The sequence below is a fragment of the Rhincodon typus genome, chromosome 1 (assembly GCF_021869965.1).
Source record: "Rhincodon typus isolate 14 chromosome 1, sRhiTyp1.1, whole genome shotgun sequence".
Taxonomy (NCBI): domain Eukaryota; kingdom Metazoa; phylum Chordata; class Chondrichthyes; order Orectolobiformes; family Rhincodontidae; genus Rhincodon; species Rhincodon typus.
The window spans coordinates 40,586,828-40,604,060 of NC_063332.1; the positions used below are offsets into that span (position 1 = coordinate 40,586,828).

Genomic DNA, 17,233 nt, shown 5'->3' on the forward strand with positions numbered 1-17,233 from the left:
TTTCTCACATTTCCTTAGCAAACAGGATGACATTGAGATCTCAGTCAATGTTGTGCCGATCACACCACCAGTAAGCGTGTGGGAATTGTACAGAACTAGGGATTTTGAGTCTCAATCAGTGGGCAAAATACTTTCACCCTCATTGGAAACTAGGGACATTGATACATTTGAGATGGCATACAGTTCACTGCTGCCCCAAAGTGCTGAAGTTGTAATGCATTTCAGCATAAAGGAATCAAATTTCATCATATCTTGTTTATTTAGTTTCAATTAAATTACTGTATATTGATTTACTAATTACTTGATCGCAGATTGTCAACTTTGTCAAAGGTGTGTTAGTTAGATCAGAAATGCATTGATTTAAACTTAGTGTTGATTTTCTTTAGCAGATAGAAATTAATTTTTATCTGAGCTATATATTATGAAGGCTGCAATTAGATCAATAATCAAATTTAATAGGCAGGGCATTTGATAGTTGTTAACGTTTTGCTCTGAGAGTTTAAAGGATCTTTACTGGTTAACAGTTTCCATCTGCAGAATAGAAAATGGTGCAAGATTGACAAGAACGGGGTCAATTGCAGTGCCATATATCCCATTCGAAGTTGGAACCACTTGTTCAGGACAAGTGGCAGATGGAGTTTAACCTTGAAAAGTGTGAGGTGATTCATTTTGGAAGGACAAACTTGAAAGTAGAATACAGAGTTAATGGAAAGATTCTTGGCAGTTTGGAGGAGCAAAGGGATCTTGGGGTTCATGTTCACAGTTCCCTGAAAGCTGCCACCCAGGTGGATAGAGTTGTTAAGAAGGCATATGGTGTGTTAGATTTCATTAATAGAGGGATTGATTTCAAGAGCCGTGAAGTTATGCTCCAGCTATACAAAAACCTGGTTCGGCCACATCTGGAGTATTGTGTCCAGTTCTGGCCGTCTCATTACAGGAAAGATGTGGAGGCATTGGAAAAAGTGCAGAGGAGATTTACCAGGATGTTGTCTGGAATGGAGGGAAGGTCTTACAAGGAAAGGTTGAGAGAGCTAAGGCTTTTCTCTCTAGAACGACGAAGGATGAGAGGTGACTTGATAGAGGTGTACAAAATGATCGGAGGTATAGATAGAGTAGACAGCCAGAGACTTTTTCCGAGGGTGGAGGTAGCTATTACGAGGGGGCATAGTTTTAAAGTGGGTAGATATAGGGGGGACGTTAGAGGTAGGTTCTTTACTCAGAGAGTGGTCGGGGCGTGGAATGCCGGAGAGGGTAGTGGAGTCGGCCTCATTAGGGGCATTTAAGCGGCTATTAGATAGTCGTATGGATGATAGTATAAGGTAGGAGTGGAGGTTAGATAGACCTTAGGATTAGGGTAAAAATTCGACATAACATCGTGGGCCGAAGGGCCTGTACTGTGCTGTACTGTTCTATCTATGTACAAGTTGGATGCTTTCAAAGTATATAAAAAAATGAAGTCCTTCAAATAAGCAGCCTTGGTGCAATCTGGGATGAACACTACGCAAAAACTAAATAATCAATTTGTAATATGGCTGAGACTACTTCTGGCACGTTTTAAAATCTGAAACAGGTTTAGTCAAATTCAGAATGTGTGCAAGTCGATGAGCAAACCACATAGACAGGGATTAGATGATTCAGCGCAACCACTGTCGGTCATGACGTTAGTTGAATTCCTCTTCTGGCAATCCAGTATCGACATAACAGACAAAATTACATCCTCTGTCCTATGACCTTTCTAAGATCCATTCAATGGCATTGCAGCTTCACAGCCAATGGACCTCTGAAAGCACTTTGCCAGCAACCGGCTCAAATGTCCCATTAAAGTGCTTTGTTGAATGAGATTCATGACGGCTTGCCCTGCTATGATTCAGAACGACTCCTCATACAATTCTCTGCTCCTCACCCCATTTGTTAATCATCCAGGCTCAGCGGTGCCCTTCTCGTGGAGTCATGGGCAGGAGAGGTGGAAGTCCTCACCGTGCCAGTGGGTTTCACTGTTCACGTTGCTCACAATGTATTTAAAGGCCAGCTGCACTACACTTCAGGTGCTGCATTCCAAGAACTGGTCCTTTAGCTGTGTTGCTCAACAATTATAAGCAAGGACACAGCCCAGAAAGGGAGGCTGGCACCCTGCTCTGTTAAGAGGGTGCAGGAGTTGCTGGTGGATGGGGTAGTTGAGAGGAGGGTGATGATTTTTCCTACTGGCTGCCACACAACCAGAATCAACCAGCCCGGACCCAGGTAGCAGCCTCATTCAGTACTATATTGTGAGTGAAGAGAAGTGCAAAATGAAGGTTAATGATCTTCTACATTCCGCACAGTTGAGTGTAACAATTTTTACTCTGCTATCTCATACTCACACAAACAACACTCTCTAACTCTGCCATCGCATGTGCCTCTCACCAAGAAGATTCTCACGGTCTACTCTTCTATGCCTCTTACAATTTTGTATACCTCAATCAGCCTCCTCTAGTCCAAGATAAACAAACCCAAGTCATAACTGAGACTATTCATCCCAATATCCTGGTGAATCTTGTCTGTACCTTTTCCAATATAATCACATCATTCTGATAGTATGGTGACCAGAACTGCACATGGTATTCCATCTGTGATCTAACCAATGTTTCATAAATTTCTAACAAGACTTCCTTGCTCCTATAATCTATGCCCTGGCTAATGAAGGCTAGTGCCCCGTATGCCTTCTTCACCACCCTGTCAAACTGTGCTTCTGGGATCTAGGGGACTTGTACACCAAGGTCCCTTTGTTCCTCAGTACTTCCTAGGGACCTACTATTTAATGTGTATTTCCTTCCCTTATTAGACCTCCTCAAAAGTCATCAACTGAAATGCAATGTCTTTCTCCTATGTAAATAATGATGAGAAGTATTCATCGAATACCTAACTCACATCCACTGGCTCCACACACAGATTGCCCCTTTGGCCTCTAATAGGTGCAACCCTTTCCCTGATAATCAAAGAGTCTTGGAGTCATGCAGCAGAGAAAATGCCCTTTGCCCCATCAAGTCTGCACTGACAATAACTACCACTAAAGATGCGCTAATCCCAATTTCCTGTGCTTCTCCTATATCATAGAATCATAGAATCCCTACGATATGGAAACAGGTCCTTCGGCCCAACAAGTCCACACTGACCCTCAGAGCATCCCTCAATAGCGCAAATGTCCTTCCCCAGACAAGGAGATCAAAATGCACACAATACTCAAAGTGTGCCCTCACCAAAGCCTTGTATAACTGCAGCAAGACATCCCTTTATTCCGATACTCAAATCCTGTCACAATGAAGGCCGAAATGCCATTAGCTTTCCTCAGCGCCTCCTGCACCTAAATGCCAGCCTTTAGTGACTCTTCCACTGTGACACCCTGGTCGTATTTCCTCAACCGCCACCATTCAGATAATAATCAGCTTTCCTGATTTTGTGACTGAAGTGGGTTACCTCACATTTATCCACATTACGTTGCATTTGCCAAGTACTTGCCCACTCAGCCAGCATGTCCAAGTTACCCTGCAGCCTGTGGCCATCCGCTAGTCACTGTCTGCCACTCTGAAAATGACCCATTTATTCCAACTCTCTGCTTCCTGCCTGCCAACCAGTTTTCTATCCATGAGAATATATTACCTCCAATACCATCAGTTTTATTTTTCCTTACTAATCTCTTGTGTGGAACTTGAGCAGGTCTCAGAGATTTATCTACCTTTATGCTTTATAAGACCCCCCAGCACCTCCTATTCTGTAAAGTGGACTGTTTTCAAGACATCAATACTTATTTCCCCATACTCCCTAGCTTCCATGTCTTTCTCCATAATAAATACTGAATGAATTACTCAGTTAGTATCTCACCCATCTCCTGTAGCTCCACACAAAGACAACCTCGTTGATCTTTAGGGGGCCTGTTATCTCCCTCGTTGCTCTTTTGCCCTTAACATACTTGCAGAATCACTTTGTATTATCCTTAACTTTATCTGCCAAGGCTATCTTATTTCCCCTTTTTGTCTTCCTGATTTCCCTCTTAAGAATGACCCTACTCCCCTTATACTGTTCAAGAGATTCAGGTGATCCCAGCCATCTATACCTGATATATGACACTTTCTTATTCTTGACCAGAACCTTGCTATCTCTATTCATCCACTGTTCCCTACTCCTGCCAGCCTTACCCTTCATTCTAACAGGAATATGTTGTCTGTGAACTCTCGTTATCTCGCTTTTGAAAGTCTCCCACTTGTTGGAAGCCCTTCTACCTGCAGACAGTCTACCCCAATCAACTGTTGAAACCTTCTGTCTCAGACCATCAAAACTGACCTTACTCCAATTTAGAACTTTAACACCTGAGCTTGTTGTGGAGCTGGGTTTTGTCAAATCATTCAAAGCAGAATTGGACTGTTTCCGGAAAAGGAAGAACGTACAGGATTACAGGGGTGAATGTGGCAGAATGTCAGTGTGGGAACTGCTCATTCAGAGAGCCAGTGCAGACACAATGGGCCAAATGGATTCCTTTTGCACTGTAGCAATTCTGTGAGAGATATGAAATGCAAAACTGTATTTTTTTGAAATTACTTTTTTTAAAGAATACCAGCATGGTGTTAGCACTTTAAGTGAATTGGCTAAAATAAAAATGTGTTAGTTTGAGTAAAAAACAATGTTTCAATCGAGTAAAGATACATCAATTTCAGTGAAGTATTGATTTTATACCACTGGCTTTCACACATTGAATTGGATTTACCTAATACATTCGTGCTGAAGCTAATAAAGGTGAAGAAGTTAAATAAGACATTGCAAACAAAGATTTCCAACTTAGACCCTTGCTGGTCACTGCTTGTAGATCATGGCATTCATAGAAGAATTTATCTCAAATTGACTCATTTTACAAAAACAGATATAAGGACAGATTTTTGCTCCCAAGGCAGGGAGGTTGAGTTTGGACATTTTCTGTCTTTCCACATATCCCTCAGTTTAAAGACCTCCAGATCTAGTTTTTTCTCCAGGGATTTGGGGCGCAATTGAGCCAGGCCCACAATCCTGAAGTGATGAAGAAAAGGCCAAATGACAAGACTGGCTGGTGAGAGGGCACCACCCCACCCAACCCCCAGATTTTATCCCAGTCATTTTAGAGTCTGTCAAACCCCTAGCTCCATTCCTCATGCCTCATGCCTTCAACTACCTCACATCCCCCCACCCCCCACCTCAAACCCACATGTCACCTCCACAGTCTCTCACCCAAAATGCAGCCTGTGCTGTTAGCCCCAGAATGGGGATTTTGGAGGGAGATGGCAGGAGGGGATGGCAGTAAGTGGGACAGGGAAGGCTGAGGGCAAAGCAGAGGTAGAGGCTGGGCTGATGAGCCAGGGGTTAATATTTGAATCTGTAGAAAATGTGGACATAAAAAATATCCACATTAATACCCCCTCATCATTCTGAAGGTTCATGGAGTCTTCCTGACTGCATGAAAATCTGGCCCGAAAACATATTATTGTAGTTTGAAAATGGCATCTGTTGGTTTGCCTCAACACGACTTTGAGTTTAATTTTCAATATTCAGAAAGCATTGAAATAAGATTAAATTGCATTATCTAACTTCTTGCTAACAATGTAAATTAACTGAAATAACTGCCTTTCCTCTATAGAATTTTGTAACTGAATATATTTTATTTTAAACAAATTACAACTTCACTGAAATGGGTTAATTTCATAAAAACAGGTTGAGCATGTAATTAGGCTTCTTAGTATTTTGTTTTTTCAATACTGAAACTGCCAGTTTGCTCACACAATGAAAGCTGTTAGACATGTGCACAGTTCTTATGTAAGCCAAACCAGATTCCACTTTGTTAAAGTGTTTACCCGGATGCATAATAGTCTGTTGGATGTGTACAGAGTAGGTAGATTCTTACATAAATCAGTATGTAATGCTGACACTTTGCAACTCAGTGCTTCAGCTAAAACCGTCTTCCCATCGTGCATGATCGAACATGTTTCCAGCAGCAGAAAGTAACCTCTACTAGTAACCTATTTGCAGGGATCACCGATTATTTTTGGTCAGTTGCTGGTTGATTTTGGTTCTTGATTCAACCGTAGTCATGGTTGGTGGTATCCATGGTTTATTTGAAGTTGTTCAAGTCTGCAGTGAGTTATATGACACCTGCTAAAGGATTTAGGCTGAACTTCAAGAACTGTGCACAGAGCACTCGCTCCCACATGTAGGTACAGTAGTTTACCTTGGATCACTACATGACACGGAGCACAAGTGACGCAGCAGGACAAACAGATGGAAGAGGGAGAAGTAGGAGAAACGTTCTGAGCAGAGGAATACCTACCCAGGATATTCAAGGAACAATTCTCTCACCCAAATCTGCATAAGGAACATTATGTTAAGGAGATCCTCATCTGGCATCAGCCACAGTTGCAACCTCAGAGCAGGATAAGGACACCGTGGCCAATCACTGTGAAGATGATTATAGCCGTGAACCTTTATGCATTTGGCTTTTTCCCAGGTTAAAGCAAGCAATTAGTCATTGTTCATCACATGCTAAACAATCCTGAGTGCATTAACAGCCACACTCAGAACCAAGTTATGAAAATCGGTTGTGCTTGTGAGGTTCGTAATATTCGCACTTGCTGGAAGTGAATTGAATTCATACGTAGTGACTCATTCTCTGCAAGCAAGAGAACTACATTCACTAACGATCGCTGGGATCTATAGCTGCCTGTTGCTGGCTCTATAGAAAAACCTCACCGAGCAGAGTTGATTTACCAATCAATCAGCGCTCCGTTCTCCTGTCGATTTTTTTTGGTTCTTTCGTGGGATGTGGGTGTTGCTGGCTGGGCCGCGACCTTTTCAAGGGCAACTAGAAGTGGGCAATAAATGCTGTCCCAAATAGCAATGCTCACATCCCATGAATAAATAAAAATAATAAATTGCTGCGACTGTTTGGAATTTGGTATTCCTGATGAGGACAAGATGGAAATTCAAGATGTGGCTCCACTGTAATTGGCTAGGCCTGCATTTGACTCCAGCTGCAGGCGTGAAAAGAATTTGCTGGTGTACTCCGCTGGTCCCTTGCACCCCCTTCACATTGGACACATCCAGAAAACCAACACTTTGAATTCTGGCGACTTGACAGGAGGTTCAATTTATACACTAATTAATAGTGTATTAATCTCAGAGAGCATTAATCTCTCTGAAGACCAGAACAAAATTAAAAACATGAAGTGGATATTTTAAAACACCAAAAGTTTCTATTTTTATTTTGATTCACGGGGAAAGATGCAACATTTTTAAATAAAAATTCCATGCCAATGTAATTTCCAAGTTCTCCTTGAAGGAAACACTTGTGTGCACTGAGATTTATAAAGCCAGGCGTATATTTAATGAACTAGTCTTCATGCTATTATCATAAATCTACAGCTTACTACATGGCTCTCTTGGATAACCTCGGGTTAATTAGAAAGGCCAAACATACAAAAGAACCACTTACACACACATTATCAAGTTCAATAATCTGCCTTCTATATTGATACATCATCTCATATCTCATGATATCTGCAGTGTGGTTTGAGCATTTAACAATCTCAGCAAGTGTGATGGTTTTGTTCAAAAGCTGAAGCAATGTACTCTGGATCCTATTTGAAATTGCTGTGCCAAAGTATTGCACACATTAGACAGGATGCAAATGCTAGTTCAGGGCATCAATAATTTAGAAAAATGTTAATTGTACCTTTGGATTTAGGGCTAGATTTTCCTGATCTTTCTACCAAAGGCTGCGGATATCTGCCTTGATCCCAACATGACCAGAGAAGCTACAAACAGGATCCCAATCACAAGGAAAAACCCACTCCCAAAAGTAAAATCAAGGCCTTGCTGCAGTAGAATCTTTCCTGGAGCACCAGATAACACTGAGGCTTTCATCAATATGCGATTAGAAACAAATGAGACCTCCACAAGGTTCTTTTTCTCTATTTGCTGCATTTCCCAGGCCTGTCTTTTCTAGAGCTTGGCTTGCTGTCTTGCTCACATGGCAGTTCAGGGGAGCGATTGAATAGGAGGGAGTTTTCGGCTGAGGACCCAGATTTTGATACCTCCCAATCATTCACATGTACTTGTGTACAGTCATGAGTGAAAACACTGGCAAGTGCAAGAACACAGAATTCAGTTCAGGGCAGTAGGTCCTATTTGCTCATTTCAGTACTTCTTCTGCCTCTATTCTTCTGCCTCTATTCTCCACCCTTCATTCTTCGAAGATGAGGAAACAAGTCCCCAAATACACACCATACAATCTTTAACCTGCATTTGTAATCATGGAATGCAAATGGTTGGTTCTGTTCAATGTTTGTTCATGATCCCAGGGCACTTATGTTAGGGAGCTTAATGAATCCTGGGTCAAATCTATATTTCATCCTATTTTCCAGCTCATGCTTGATGTCCAATTTAAGTTGTGGATTGGCAGAACTGCTTCATTATTGGAAGAGTTGACAACATTGTGAATGTGGCTGAACATGGCAAATTCATTAACAGTCTCAAACTTAACTAGGGAGCGACATGGTTGTGTGGGGGAAGCAGGTGATCACTGATGGGGATGAAGATGTTTGGGTTGAGGAACTTCATAAAATCATAGAATCCCTACAGTGTGGAAGTAGGCCATTAGGTTCATCTAGTCCAAACTGACCCTCTGAAGAGCATCCTACCCAGACCCACCCTATCCCTGTAACCCTGCATTTCCCATGGATAATCCACCTAGCCTTCACATGCCCAGACACTATAGGTAATTTAGCACAGCCAATCCACCTACCCTGCACATCTTTGGACTGTGGGAGGAAACTGGAGCACCCGGAGGAAACCCACGCAGACACGGGGAGAATGTGCAAACTCCACACAGACAGTTGCCTGAGGCTGGAATCAAACCTGGGTCCCTGCTGCTGTAGGCAGCAGGGCTAACCACTGAGCCATCTTGCCATGACATCCTGAGATTGCAATGATTGGCCTCTAATGAACACGTTTGGTTTCAATGCCTGTGTTAAAGCATTGGTATGCTCGCCTTTATTTGTCAGTGCATTGAATATAGGAGTTGGGTGGTCATGTTGCGGCTGTACAGGACATTGGTTAGGCCACTTTTGGAATACCGTGTGCAATTCTGGTCTCCCCACTGCAGGACAAATGTTGTGAAACTTGAAAGGATTCAGAAAAGATTTACAAGGATGTTGCCAGGGTTGGAGGGTTAGGGAGGGGCTGAATAGACTGGGGCTATTTTCCCTGGAGGATCAAAGGCTGAGGGGTGACTTTATAGAGGTTTATAAAATCATGAGGGACATGGATAGGATGAATAGCCAAGATCTTTTCCTCGGGTTTGGGGAGTCTGGACGGCATAGGTTTAAGGTGAGAGGGGGAAAATTTAAAAGGGACCTGAGGGGCAACGTTTTCACGCAGAGGGCGGCGCATGTATGGAATAAGCTGCCAGAGGAAGTGATGGAGGCTGGTACAATTACAACATTTTTAAAAGGCATCTAGACGGTGTACGAATAGGAAGGGCTTAGAGGCAACAAAAACAGAAGTTGCTGGAAAAGCTCAGCAGGTCTGACAGCATCTGTGAAGAAAAATCAGAGTTAACGTTTCGGGTCCGGTGACCCTTCCTCAGGGCTTTGAGTGATATGGGCCAAATACCGGCAAATGGGGCTAGATTACTTTAGGATATCTGGTCAGCATGGATGAGTTGGACTGAAGGGTCTGTTTCCATGCTGTACAGTTCCAAGACTCTGACTCTATTCAACTACTTTCAGGTGCCCTGGAATTTGAATAAAATCCAGACTGTTACATTTAGGTCCATTGATGAACATCACTGAATATGTACTCATTAATGAATACTAAATTTTTCTCATTTTCAGTTAATTTTTTTTCCTTTTACCAGAATGATCATTATTACAGACAGTTAGTTTTCACTTGTGTCACATGATTAAACCAGATTAATACTGTAACTTTAATAATATAAGCAGGATCAATGATTGATATCAATGCATTTGATCAGACTGAAAAGATGCATTCTATTGGTTTATATTACTCCATAGGTTAGCTGTTGAAATAAACGATGTAACGGCTTCTAGAAGAGAATTAACTAAATGGGAACATATAAAAGTAATAAAACAATAGATATAACTGAATGCCGGGAAGAACTTGTATGGTTTATTTTTCATTTGTCCCACAATTATCTTAAAATATTAAGTTTGGTGTCACCTAAACACTTCTTGTTTAATCTCATCCCTTTCACTCTTCACACGAATAATATCTTGCAGTTTGGGTCAACACCACGCTGCTTGGCTCCTCCATTACAAACAAGTTAGAGCTAAATATTCTGGATCTAGCTTCTCTTTAAATTATCGTTGAACACAATATAATAGTAATTTTTATATTAATTATCTTTGCAACATCGATACCCGGAGAGGAGGAGAAAGTATTTTTTTTCTTTTTGACAGAAAGTGAGCAATTAGGTGTTTTAGTTGGTCAAATTAATTGGCCTATAACTGTGGGATGTCTGTCGATTTGTTGAAGCTAATGCAATTGATTGTGGATATTTTTTTCATTTACGCAGGGACTCCAGTGAATCGGATTCCCATCATGGCCAAGCAGGTGTTAGATCTGTACAGTCTGTACAAGCTGGTCACTGAAAAAGGTGGCTTAGTGGAAGTCATCAATAAGAAGATCTGGCGTGAAATCACCAAAGGCCTCAACCTCCCTACCTCTATCACCAGCGCTGCTTTCACCCTGAGAACCCAGTAAGTTAAAGAAAAGTATTTTATAGTTAATATTACAGTAAAACTATCTGAGAAACAGCCCCATATAGGGAACACTGCTTACACAGTATGATAGTGTGATTCTTTAACCGGCTGGTATCAGGACTATAACCATTGCTTACTTTCCCTGCAGTTGTCCGCTCGATGCATTGCCAAGCTCAGTTGGGTCACTAAGGTAGAAAGAAGGAAAATGTTTTGGGTGGTGCGTAAGTCAGAAAACAAGACTTCCTAACAGTCAATGCAAAATCACTGTTGACTGAGGCAGTGAGCAGACTAGCCAACTTCAAAACTGTGGGCTGTGAATATAATGGCGAAAGAAACAAAGAAGCACTTTAACAACCGTGAGGATTAGAGAAATCATCTGCCCATTCCAACCATTCCTGGACGGCCCTTCCTAACAGCATTGTAAATCAATCCACAAAAGTTAACCAAAAGTAGTGTTTCAATTTAAACATGAATTAAAATAGAAATAATTTGCAGTGCATGTGAAAGAGAAAATATTCAACAACTTACATTTAAATATCCCCTTCAAAGTAGGGTAATAAAGTAAAGTTGCCATAATCTTACTAGACCGTAGGGCTGCTATCTCATTAGAGAGAGATGACCTGTTTAACCTGAGAATCACTACATCTCAGGTGAGGAGAGAAGTTCAGAAACAGAGTTCTTCATGCACCCTCAGCCAGTGCAGGTAATATCCAAATGTCACTAAAAAAAATTTTTCCCCAAACCACATCGTTAGTTGGGTATATTAGGTGACATTACCAAAAGCTTGCTCAAAAAGGCAAATCCTAAGGATTGTCATAAAAGAGGAAACTGAAGTAGTGAAGTAGATGGGCTTAAGGAGTGAATTCCAGCACTTAGGGCCTTGGCAGCCGAAGATACGGGCACCGTTGATCAAGTGAGTAAATTCAGGACACTCATGAGGCTGGATTGAGAAGAGCATGGTTATCTCAGAGATTTGTGGAGATAGAGGGAATGACAGAGTTAGGGAGGGGCAACGTCATGGATGATTTCAAAAACAAGAAGGAATGTTTTAAAATCGAGATAATTTTGATGAGTATTTACAGATTGTGGTTGGGTGGGGCAATGATATGTGATCTGCAATGGAGGAGTTTTTTTTACATTCCTTCATGGGATGTGTGCATTGCTAGATAGGCCAGCATTTATTTCCCATCCTTAATTACGCTGAAGAAAGCGACAGTGAGCTGCCTTCTTCACCTGCTATAGTCATTGAGGTTTGGGTCGATTTACAATGTCGTTAGGAAGGGTCTTCCAGGACTTTGACCCCGTGACAGTGATATACTTCACAGTCAAGATGGTGTGTAACTTGGAGGATGTCCTGTTCCCTTGTATCTGCTGCCCTTTTCCTTCTAGGTGTTAGTGGGTGCAGGGTTGGAAAGTGCTGTTGGGATATCCTTGGAGAATTACTGCTGTGCATCTTGTAAATAGTACACAGCGTGGCCACCACGTGTCAGTGATGGAGGAAGTGAATGTTGAAGGCAGTGGATGGAATAGTAATCAAGTGAGATAACAAGGTGTAGAGCTGGATGAACACAGCAGGCCAAGCATCATCAGAGGAGTAGGAAAGCTGACGTTTCAGGCCTAGACCCTTCTTCAGATATGGAGGAGGGGAAGGGGATTCTGAAATAAATAGGGGGTGAGTGGGAGGCGGATAGAAGATGGATAAAGGAGAAGATAGGTGGAGAGGAGACAGACAGGTCAAAGAGGCGGGGATGGAGCCAGTAAAGGTAAGTGTGGAGGGGGAGTTAGGGAGGGGATAGGTCAGTCCAGGGAGGTCAAGGGGGCGAGATGAGGTTAGTAGGTAGGAGATGGAGGTGGGGCTTGAGGTGGGAGGAGGGGATAGGTGGGAGGAAGCACAGGTTAGGGAGGCGGGGACGAGCTGGGCTGGTTTTGGGATGCCGTTAGGGGGAGGGGAGATTTTGAAGCTTGTGAAGTCCACATTGATACCATTGGGCTGCAGGGTTCCCAAGCGGAATATGAGTTGCTGTTCCTGCAATCTTTGGGTGGCATCGTTGTGGCACTGCAGGAGGCCCAGGATGGACATGTCGTCTGAGGAATGGGAGGGGGAGTTGAAATGGTTCGCGACTGGGAGGTGAAGTTGTTTATTGCGAACTGAGCGTAGGTGTTCTGCAAAGCTTGGTTTCCTCGATGCCTTGTAGATAGTGGACAGGAGATGGGTCACTCAGTGCAGAATTGCTAACCTCATACGTGGCCTTGTAGCCATTGTATTTATACGGCAGGTCCTGTTCAGTTTTTAGGCAGTGGTAACTCCCAGGATGATAATAGTGTGGGATTGAGCAATGGTGATGCCATTGAACATTAGGAAGCAATGGTTAGTTTCTCTCCTGTTGGAGATTTTCATTCCCTGGGACTTCTGTGACATGAATGTTACTTGCTACTTATCAGCCCAAGCCTGCATATTGTCCAGATCTTGCTACATATGGACATGGACTGCTCCAGTATCTAAGGATTTAGGACATAACTGTGTAAATTTCCACGCTGTCAGGTAGATTTCAGTGTTGCCGTTGTACTACAGTAGCTAGTTCTGGAGTAAAAATCTTTGGTATCATTGCTTGAACGTTGTCAGGGCCCAGAGCCTTTGCAGTATCGAATGTCATTAGCAATTAAAGAATAGAATAGAATCCCTGGTCATAATTCTTTGATATCACATGGAGTGAATCTATGGAATCCATGCGACGGAAATTGAAGTCCCTCACCCAGAGTGTATCCTGTGCTTTTGCCACTCTCAGTGATTCCTCCAAGAGGTATTCACCATGGAGAAGAACTGATTCATGAGCCGAGGGAATGGCACTAGATGGTAATCAAAAGGTTCAGATGTCAGTGCTGAGGACATCTCCTTCCCGACTGTGCAGTAGTGTACCATCACCTCTCACGTTAGGTCTCTCTCCAGGTTTGGCAGGATATACCCAGAGATTATGATGGCGATGTTGGTGGCAATGGTGATGGTGATGGTGATGGTGATGTTGATGTCTGGGGCATTGTGTGTCATCTGTGATTCTGTGAGTATGTTTATCTCAGACTGTTGCATGACTATTCTGTGAGGTAGCTCTCCCAATTCTGTCACAAGCCACGACATGTTGGTAAGGAGGACTCTACAGGGTCAACAGGCCTGTGTTCCTTGTTGTCATTTCTGGTGCCTAGGTCAATGCCAGGTGATCCACCCTGTTTCATTCGTTTGTTTATACTTTGTAGCATTTTGATACAACTGAATGGCTTGCTCCAGGCCATTTCACAGGGTATGAAAGAGTCAACCAGATTTCTAGGAGTCTGGAGTCAGACGTAGGCCAGATCAGGTAAAGATGGCAGATTTCCCCATCTCTGAAGGATATTAATGAATCAATTAGGTTTTTAACCACAATTTGCAGGGATTGCATGGTCGCCATCTAGCTAGCTTCTATTTGCAGATTTTATTGAATTCAAAATTTCACCGTTTGTCTTCCTGGGAGTTGAATGTAGGCCCAAAAATATTGGCCTGCGGTTTTACGTTGCTAACCCAGGGACCCTAATACTATGCCACGACCTATGAGGGGCTATGAGGTGGGGTCTGCAATCCAGAGGGGTTAGGTGCTATGATATGGGAGCTGCACCAACTTAAACACTGCATTTTAGTTTAACACAATCACAAGCTTCAATAATTAGGGGACTTGTAAAGGCCTCTCAAGCTCAGCTCAATCGGTAATTCCTATAGGCTGGTTTGGTATCCCATTTTAATTTAGGCAGCAGCAATCAATGTTTAGACCAGTGTTTATACAGTATAGGTGCAGCGCTGATAATTTTCAGACCTTTAATTGCCGTTGTGTTAGGAAGAAAAAGCAAAAGTAAACACTCTGTTAAGCAATAGAGAAACAATGCTGAAGGACACAGCAGGCCACCTGTTGAGTAATTTAAGGTCATCTACAGCACAAAAGGAATATTTTAACCAATAAAGTCTGTTCCTCCCAACAGATTTTAATTTAACGACATTTTCTGACATTGACAGCAAAGTCAATTCTAAATCTAGTGAACTGAATGAAAGATGTGCAGGTTAGGTGGATTGGCCATGCTAAATTGTCCTGTAGTGTCCAAGGATGCGCAGGTTAGGTGGATTAGCGCATGTGTTCAGAGTTATGGAGATAGGGGGGGTCAGGGTGGGATGCTGTTCAGAGGGTTGATGCAGACTCGTTGGGCCAAATAGCCGCCTTCTGCACTGTAGTAATTCTGTGAATTTGCTGTTCTATCAATGATGCTGAGTGCTGTTTAAAGCTTTACATATGGAACATTATCAAATAACATATGAAATTCAATTGGAATAGTATCAATTGGATAGTGGGTCCCTCCTTATTATTTACATATTTCCCATCTAGTAGGTTCACGAACCATGGCTGTTGTTTCTGAAATCATAGTGACCATTCTTCCAGCATCGACAGGTGAATGTCAGCAGATCCTGAATCATGCTCTCAAGCAGTTTAAAACCACAAATGTTGCCTCCATTTTTGGAGTTTCTATTCTCCATAATAACACAGAAATGTAAGATTCAGCAGAGGGTTAACTTCAATGGATCAGTTGGAGAATGTAAGGAGTGGCTAATCTGAGACTGTCCATTTTGTACACCTAACAAAGTTTAAAGTTCTGGCCTCTCAGCAGAAGAGGTTCATTTTATTAACGAGTCCACAATAACATGTCCACAAATTTCTTGTCCACCAAATTTCATTTGTTGAGAAGAATCTTCCCTGTCCTTTTGGGAAACTCACTAGAGACTCTTGTTCCACAACTTTTGTCAGTGGTCTGTTCTGCATTGTTTTGTAAAAATATTTCTCCTGCTTATCGTCTTCTTTTGATGTCCTTAATTTGTCCTTAGGATATGCATGCAGCTAGAAAGTTTACTTGGATCTACTTTATTGAAGCATTTTGCCAAGTTAAAAACTTGCATCATATAACTTACCGATTTCTCTGCTTGAGAGAAAAACTTTATGTTTTTTTGGGGCACTCTGATAATATGATTACAAGTACATGATTTTCTGCTTTCTTTTCTTCAAAGGTGATAAATATCATAGATATTTTACAATTTCCTATTATCTTGTTGCATATCAGACATAAGTTACCTTCCATTATATAAGTTCTTAACTATAGTCCTATATTGAAGTCCAAAATAAATTACCCATAATATCATCCAAATAATCACATGTATTTTCAGACCATCTTTCCTATTTGCCACCCCTAATGTTCTGTCTGATCTTTAATGTGTCAACTACATTTTGCTTAGTTAAAAAGAATTATCTCCTTGCTGTTGCTGGTTAAAACCTGCTGTTCTGTTGTCTTCATGCCCTTTTCACATAAATGATATTGCTGTTCCTTAACAAATAAAACTCCATATCATCTGAACAAAAAGTCACTGTCAGAAGTTCAGTTGAATACAATTGTCTAAGATCAGTTCAATCTTAATGGATCTAAAACTTGCATTAAGGCTAATTTAGTATCTTCATCTTCCAAAGTAACAATTTTGAAAGATTTCAGTAACACTGACTGTAGTAGTGGAAGAACAGAACAGCATAAACAAAAAGAGTGGGCCATTTGGCACTTTGAGCCTGCTTGGTCATTCTGTAAGATCATGACTGATCCAATTATGGTCATGATTTTACTCTCCTGCTTGCCATTCATAGCCCTTGGCTCCTTCTAAATCAAAAATCTGTCTGATTGAGCATTGGTAATAATTACTGACCCAGGCTTGACTTCTTACTCAGGTAGAAAATTCCAAAGGTTCATGATCCTCTGAAAGTAGAAATTTCTCCTCATTGCCATCTTTAAAGGGAGGCCACTTACTTAGAAAGCATGCCCTCTAATTTTCAATGTCTTCATGAGAGGAACCATCCTCTAAGCAGCTCAGCTGTCAAGCCCCCTCAGAATTCTATGTTTTCAATAAGATCATTCTTCTAACTCCAATGGGTACAGGCTCAACCTGCCCACCCTTTCCTCAAATGACAATTCTTCATGTTATGAATTAACCTAATGAACCTTCTGTAAACTGTGTCCAATGCAAATACATCCTTCTTCAAATAAGGGAACCTAAATTGTTTAATGTTTTTGCGAAGATTTGTAGCTCAGGTTGTGGTTGGAGTTGTTGGTTGGTTTGCTGAGCTGACTGGTTTTGGTCCTCTACGTACAACTACAGTACAAAACCAGAAATAGGACTACTCACCATGACAGAACAGACCCATATAAATTCAGAGCCAGACAAAACAACAGCGCTTCAACAGAGGCTAGACAGCATTGAAGATGTCACCTAGAAGGGAGACAAAACATTTGCACAAAAACCAGTCAGCTCGGCGAACCAACCAACAACTTGAACCTAAATTGTGCATAGGACTCTAAATTTGATTTCACGAATGTCCTTTCAGCAAGATTTCCCTACTTTTATTTTCCAA

The 17,233-nt window shown here is 41.8% G+C and overlaps 1 protein-coding gene across 1 annotated transcript in view; it reads left to right on the forward strand.

Annotated features, from left to right (window-relative positions):
* Positions 1 to 6,088: 6,088 nt before the first annotated feature.
* The window catches only part of LOC109918584 (AT-rich interactive domain-containing protein 3A-like), a 29,948-nt gene continuing 18,803 nt past the window's right edge, over positions 6,089 to 17,233 (forward strand). The window contains exons 1-2 of the mRNA XM_048604583.1: positions 6,089 to 6,134; positions 10,589 to 10,772. Coding sequence (XP_048460540.1) covers positions 6,089 to 6,134; positions 10,589 to 10,772 — 230 coding nt within the window. The remainder of the gene's footprint in view (positions 6,135 to 10,588; positions 10,773 to 17,233) is intronic.